Genomic DNA, 7,420 nt, shown 5'->3' with positions numbered 1-7,420 from the left:
GCCATGCTTTGAGCCAATGTGGATCCATCTACCCTGCTTGGGTCTTTGTCACAAGGCTGAAGGTGACCATCTTGCATACAAAACTTGTCCTGGACCTCTGAGCAAAGGGTCCGTTTCTCCCGAATTAATTCTGAAATACCACTCCGGAATTAACGGGTTTAGCTGGGGGGAGGAATGGCAGGCTCCTTATTAATTTAGTACTGAAGCACTGCGGCCAAGTTAGTCATATCCTGACGCTTGGCAAATCCCCATGCGGAAGGCTTTGGCGCCTAATTAATTTTCTTCCCTGGGGGAGGCCGGGCCCTCGTGGCTGGCTCTATTCCTCCCAACCCGGACACATGATATACCGGTATGTACACTTCTCCCCCTAGTCCATTCCCCCCGCTTCTTGCTGTCCTTGTTTCCCGCAGGCAGGCGGCAGTGTAACCCAGCAGAGCCCGAGGCGAGGAGGAGGGACGCCATTGCGTTGCTATGAGGTGACTCCCGCCCTCCATACTCTCCTCCCCCTCCAGCCACGGACTGACTCGCTCTGTGGTGGCGGTGGCGGCGCTGCTGCTGCCTGCCTGCCTTCCTCGCCGGTGACTGGGGCGGCTCACGCGCTTTCTTATTTATTGAGGGAAGCGGGGGGAGGGGTGCGGGGAGAAGAACATGAAGGCGGCGGGCAACGGGCAGCCGCGGCGGCAGCAGCAGCAGCAGCAGCTGAGGTGAAGCGAAGCGAGGCGGCGAAGGCAGAGGACGAAGAGGGCAACGAGCGCGGCCGGTCATCACCTTTCCGTCGTTATTATCATTCGGCTCCCCGCAGAGGGAATGGCTCACGGCGGGGCCGCGGGAAGCGACGAGCCCTTGCCGGGCACCTCCGGTCGCAGAGACGGCGGCGGCGACGACGAAGGCCGGTCTCTGGCGGCGGCGCTGGCGATGCGGGACGCGCTGTCTCTGGAGGAGATCCTGCGGCTCTACAACCAGCCCATCAACGAGGAGCAGGCGTGGGCCGTCTGCTACCAGTGCTGCGGCTCCCTCCGCTCCCGAGGCCGCCGCGGGGAGTCTCTCAGCCGCAGGGTGGAGAGCCCCGCCGACATCCGCATCTGGAAGGACGGAGCCGTCACGCTGGGCGACCGTGCTCGGAGCCCGCCGGCAGCAGGTAAAGCTCCGGGGCGAGGGCCGCCGCTGAGCCTCGCGCTCTCCGCGCTCTTGAGGCTCCCTTGGGCCCCAGAAGGGTACTGGGGGTGCCCTTCGCGCGCTGTTTTCAGCCTTGTTTTCTTTCTGTGGGGGGTGAATCTTTCCCCCTAGCAACGCCTCCCCCCCCACACACTTTCCCCCCTTCCGTCGTCTCCCGTTCCCGGGAGGCTGCATACATCCCCCAGTAATGCAATTGCACGGCGAGGATTTCCTCCACCATTTCTCCATCACTTAGCACTGCTTCTTGTCCATGGATTTCAGGGCTGCCTCCTCCTCCTCCTCTTAGCTGCCTCAGGTCGGCGACATTCTCGCGCGCGCTCCTCCCGCACCCACAGCAACAAAAACGCCTCTGTTTCGTCTTGTTTATACAACTGCCCCATCTTCCCCAGAAACGACGGCGTTTGTATGAAGAGCTTGCTAGTTACCATTTTCTGATAATCCCTTCCCTCCCCCCCACCCCTCCCGCTTCGCTGCGAATGTTTTTCTTCTCTCTGTTGTGCTGAAATCTAGAGTTCTTATATGATCAGTAATGTTTTCTGTCTTTTAAATGCTGCATTATGGCTGGTGTATAGGCAAGCAGTTGGGAGACTGCAGGGTAGCTTAATTGTACCTGAAAGGATGTCTTGGTTTGGGCATGAGACGTTTCATTTTTGGATAGAGCACCTAACAAAAACACCCTTCCTGTTTCATTGCCCTTGTTTTGGCACTGCAGCATGGGTGACTATATTAAATACTGATACACGGTTTCTGAAATACCGAGGCTGTGTGCCTGTTTATTTACTAGAGCTCCTCCAGCACCTTTTTTCCTTTGCTCCTGCTTGGAGAAAGCCTGTGGAAAATAAAATGATGCAAAGCTACTCATGTAGGTCAGCATGAGGGATTGGGGGAGGGCACTGCAAAGCAAAACAAAGAAAGCAGCTGTCAGAACCTGCTTTATGTTGCTACCAGGAGGTTTAATGTCTGTTGGCTTTGTGCCTTTGTTTTGTGTTCCTTTTTAATTTCAAAACAAGGCTGCAATCTTATGCTAATTTATTTGGGAGTAAATCCCAGTGATATCAGTGTGTTCTATACACATCCACGTGAAAAATGTATAGGAAACAAGCAAGTGGAAATACATACTTTTTATAACATTGGTTTGATGTTCCCGTTTACTGAAGACTGCAACTAATCAATCATATGATTAACACAGGAAATAAAATGTGACGTTATGAATTCCTCTTATGTACTTAGGAAAAATATGTTAAACAGATTAAGCAGTTATATATAATACACACTTTATGTCCATGACTAATGTAACACCATATTATCTTTGCCTTACATGTCTTAGCATGTGCCTTCAAAATCTCTGATTATACTAGTTACCTCAAACATACTTTAAAAAAACCACAAATTAACGCAGTAGACCACTTTTCAAAGTCAGCTCTATAAACTCATTCTAGCAGCAAACAGATTGTACCTGTCATTTGACTGTGCAGTCAAAGAAACAATACATATGAAAAGTGACACATAGCATGCATTGTACAGATCCTGCATTTGCTGTGTATTGTTTAGTGAACATAATAAAACAAGAGTTGAAGTAATAAGACTTCAAATGGTGGTAATTTGATTTTAAAAATAGGACATCATATGAAATTTGTTTATTTCGTTGTTGTAAGAAGAACAATAGGATAACCTATTGTAGAGTTTAATGTTGGCATGACGCTCATTGTTGAGTACTCCATAATCTCCTTCAGAACACAGTAATGAATTCTTGAATTCTACAGCAAATACTAAACAGACTTTTTATACTGGCTGAGGAATAGGAAACCTTTATGTGCAGAATTATTTTATGTCACTGTCGAAGGATATTTTGTACTCCCATATGCCAGGACACAGAGTTAGTTCCATGTCAGAATGCAGTTCCTAGACAGGTTTTAACCTCAACATAACAAACAACAAGCATGAGTGGTATTTTGCAAAATGGTTTTTTGTTTGTTTGCCTGCAGACAGAAACATTCTGTATTTGAACACTCTTAATACTGGCTATGATTTGTGAAATAAAGATAATGGATGAAATCCAATGCTAGTAATACTCAGAATAAACTCATTTAAACTAATGGATGAGTAAATTAATTTCAGTGGGTTTACTCTTGAGTATTATTACTATTATTATATTTATTTTCATCCTGCCTTTTTCCCTGACAGAGACTCAAGGCATCTTACAGCTAAAACAGAAACAGCTAAAAATGGGGGAAAGCAATAATTAAAAAACATTTAAATATTAATATATTTATCTATATATGATCTATTAAAGATACAGATCATAATGAAAACCCCACAGTACCAGCCCTTCCCCTAAAAGGAGTCAGTTCCCAAATACTATTGGAACAAGAAAGTCTTCACCTGGCTGCAATAAGAAGGAAGTTCCAAAGTCTGGGAGCAACCACTGAGAAGGCCCTTGACTATGACTTCGTTAGATAACACTCAATGTCTTTTACCTCTTTATCCCTTTATCTTATATTATTTTAACACTTCTTATTCCCCAAATGAGGGCAAGGGCACAGCATATGACATACTCTCAGCTGAATATTAGGTTTTGTACTTGCAAATAGCATAGCTTTTTCACACTGCTGTAGGGAGGAAGGGTTTATAATAACAGAGATGTGGTATGTTTAGGTTTTCAGCTGAGACCGTCAGAGCAGCCACCTGCTCTGAGTCCACACACAGCAACATGACTCATCTGTCATGGCATTGTTAAGTTGACTTTTACTGTTTATTGTAGCATTTCCTACTTGTGCGTTCCTAAGACGGTGGTGAGAAGGGTTCCAAAGGAGATGACAAGAAGCATATAGAAGTGAGGAGTGCAGAACCTTCCCCTGCCAGCTGCCTATCTTCAGGAAAACATAAACTACTTTTTAGAACAGCATAAGTAGTCTTAGTGCCATACTTTGTTGTCAGCCCTCATCACACACTGTGTCTGCCCAATGGTGTAGCATGTACAGAGCTGCCGCCACCATGAAGTGGCTTGGGCTAATTATCTGGATAATAACCTCTCAGTTGATGTGGGGCAAAACAATAGCCATGTTTGCACTTACAGAGCATGTTGGCTGTCATAATTTATCTCTTGGAAACATTCCAATGTTGCTGAGAGGGAAAAACCTCTCTGATGGTTTCCTTTGATCTGTTAATCCCACATATTTTAGACTATGACAGATTATTTTTAAGTGCATGAGTAAGGGTTAACACTGACAGGTAGATCATTTAAAATTATACCTTATGTCCATTAGAATAAACATCTCTAAGGTCCCTATTTCAGTACAGCCATACCTCAGGTTAAATATGCTTCGAGTTGAGCACGTTCGAGTTGCACTCCGCAGCAACCCGGAAGTAACAGAGCGCGACTAGTTACTTTTACCTCTAGATGGGCTCCGGAACGGATCCCCTTTCATATCTAGAGGTACCACTGTACATATATGTTTTCATTTGTTAAACTAACATTAGAAATGTATCATGATCTTGTAAAGGAGATCTATGTGCAGAAGCAAGTGCGTATTCATACCATGCTGATTATCTGGGCCTCATCAAGCTGCATCTTTTTTTCTCCACTGGAGATGTACAACCCTGTCAAGGGACAGTAGTTGCCTGTAACTGCAACTTGATCATGGCCTTTGTTAACAAGAAAGGAAGCAGACACAAACTCTTCAGTATTAACTCTTTTATGAGAATTTGACAACTTTTGGTAGGGAAAGTTCAAGTTTTGTTTAAGACTGTGAAAGAGGATACAATCTGCCATTATGTCATCTAAGCTAAGGAAACAGCAAATGCCATAGACTTTGATTTAGGTTGCATTCCTGTGCTCATTTTCCTGTATGAATAAGCTCAACTGAATACAATGGTACTTACTTTTGAGTAAGCGTATGTAAGACAGCTCTTATATGGATGTCTAACTGCCATGACTGGGCTCATTTGGTAGAGCATGAGACCCTTAATCTCTCAGGGTTGTGAGTTTGAGCCCTATGTTGGGCAAAAGATACCTGCAATGCAGAGGGTTGGACTAGATGGTCCCTTCCAACTCTACAATTCTATGGTTTTGCTTAACCTGATGAAAAAGTGGAGCATGTTATTACTGGAAGGAATTTGAAGATCAGATAGATTTAATCTTCTTTAGTGAATGGTTATCAGTTGGGTCATAACATTCCGCAAACAAAGTGGGTGGATGAAGGCAAACGCTATTAAGTAAATAAACTACCGGTAAATGCAGCTAATTCATACAAGCAAGCTATGCCATAATGCAAAATGCAAGATAATGTAATAAAACTCAGAATTATTAGAAACTGTGATCTGGAATAACATTTCCCTTCAAACATGGTAAAGAAATTGGACCCAATTTACTTCTCTTTCTCATGTTTACTTGTCTTTGTCATGCCCACCCTGCTTAAAAGCTTATATCCAGTTCCAACTATCTTTGAACCTCCAAGGGAAGGAATTTCTCCATCTCATCTTTCAAACCTATGTATGCAAGTGCATATAAAATTCATTACTCTAGTAAACTACCAATGAGGTTCAAATCAAAATGTGCTAGATTAAATTATGCTAAAATACAAATCAGTTAACTAATAATAAAGTGCAAATCTCAGTCTTCTTCACTGCCTCTAACAGAAATTGAACGAAAGGCGCTGACAGGCTTGGAGCCATTGAGAAAGAGATGAAACATACCTGGAGGAACCCTGAGGTTTGCAGAAGAAAAATACTGAAGGGGGCAACCCTCCAAAGTAGACCAATGAGGACTGAGCATTCTCAGTAGCTGCAGGACATTGAGTGTCAGTATGAAAATGAGAAACGGGGTGGAATGTAATGCGCTGCAAGCCCCCTGTTAGCAGCTTCTTGGAGGTTAGGGCATGATTGGTTGGCAGGACTCTTTAATAAGAACACTTTAGATACATTCTCCAGGCTGAGGGCCACATTGCTTCTTGGGCAGCTTGCCAGAGGCCACATGGCTGTGATCGACCAGAGTTACAAAGTGGGTAGGGAATTGGATGTGCTACTTACTTACATATACTTACTTACTCCAGAAATGCAAAGTCAGAAGTTCCTACACATACCCTTCTCTATCCATGCAAGCAAGAGTCACTAGCACAATTAAAAAACTTATTCGAGACAGACAATAGCACTTGAAGAGGGTGTGGAGCCTTGACAGATGTGGCTGGGGAAAACCCTAGATGGCCTCATTTAGCTCTCCTTGTTGTGCAGCTCCACACCTTGTATGAGGGAGTCTACCCATTCCCCACAACAGTGAATTCAGGTGGTGACCTCTGATAGGACTGGTGCCAAAAAGGGATACTGAGAAATGAGGGTGTTCTCAGCATGCTCCAAGAAACAAGGAGTACAGGTATGTAGAAGTACAGAAGGATTAAATGTTCAGGTACACGTTGTTTGGTAATCTCCAGGAGCCACAGAATGAGTAGAAAAATGGAAAATCAGGTTGAGTGAATTGGCCTACTTGAATGCTTTAGTACGGAAGATAATATGCCTGGGTGACACTCCTTTTAGGAGCTTCAGATACATTGAAAATATTTGTTTAAAGTTGTTTGTGTTCATAGAATAAAAGAACTGAAACTTCCCAAGGTAACATTAATGACATTGCCCTGCCCTGTATATGGGGAAACCCATCCAGATGGGTGAGGTATAAATAATAAAATTATTATTAATAATAATAATCATATCAATATACCTGAAGAGCAGAATTGTTCCAGTGACTAGAGTTAGAGTGTTAGTCCAGTTGTAAATAATGACCTTGCATTAAATACTAAAGTCTAAAAATAATGTGGATAAAACTGCAGTGTCTCAAGATGGAGAATGGGCCTATTGTTTGCTTTAAAGTAATTATACAAGAAAATAAACTAGCATTTTAAAGACTGTTTGACATGCTAGTTTTTCTATAAATATTATTAAACATTTGATACTTTTATACATTTTTTAAAAAAATCTACAACTCATAACAATTTTGTGGATGAAATTTCAACTTGATAGTTCTTACAGTGTGTTTAGGAGCGATTATCATTTAGTAAATGAAGGCTTTTTATAGAGCAATTTTACATTTGTTTATTCAGCAGTAACCTCAATATAGATTTCAGTGAGACTTCTGATGTGTAAGGGATTGCAGCTTTAATTGAGTGGTACTTCTCTAAGTCACTAGATTTGTTTTAAGGAGGCATGAGCTTCTCAGTGACATTTATTGGCTCAGTTTCTATCTTGATTGGCACAG

General features: G+C 43.2%; 1 protein-coding gene across 5 annotated transcripts in view; it reads left to right on the top strand.

The window, feature by feature from the left end:
* The first annotated feature begins 641 nt into the window (after positions 1-641).
* The window catches only part of SPIRE1 (spire type actin nucleation factor 1), a 90,325-nt gene continuing 83,546 nt past the window's right edge, over positions 642-7,420 (top strand). For 2 of the 5 annotated variants that reach the window (XM_053396579.1, XM_053396580.1), the window contains exon 1: positions 643-1,138. In XM_053396579.1, the coding sequence (XP_053252554.1) occupies positions 808-1,138 (331 nt within the window). In that variant the 5' untranslated portion in view covers positions 643-807. Of the gene's footprint in view, positions 1,139-7,420 lie in introns of all 5 variants that reach the window. The other 3 variants (XM_053396578.1, XM_053396581.1, XM_053396582.1) reach the window with 3 other exon arrangements.

The sequence above is a fragment of the Podarcis raffonei genome, chromosome 7 (genome assembly GCF_027172205.1).
Source record: "Podarcis raffonei isolate rPodRaf1 chromosome 7, rPodRaf1.pri, whole genome shotgun sequence".
In the NCBI taxonomy this organism is placed as follows: domain Eukaryota; kingdom Metazoa; phylum Chordata; class Lepidosauria; order Squamata; family Lacertidae; genus Podarcis; species Podarcis raffonei.
Note: the sequence above shows the minus strand (reverse complement) of the source record. Positions and strands in the feature narration are given on the sequence as shown.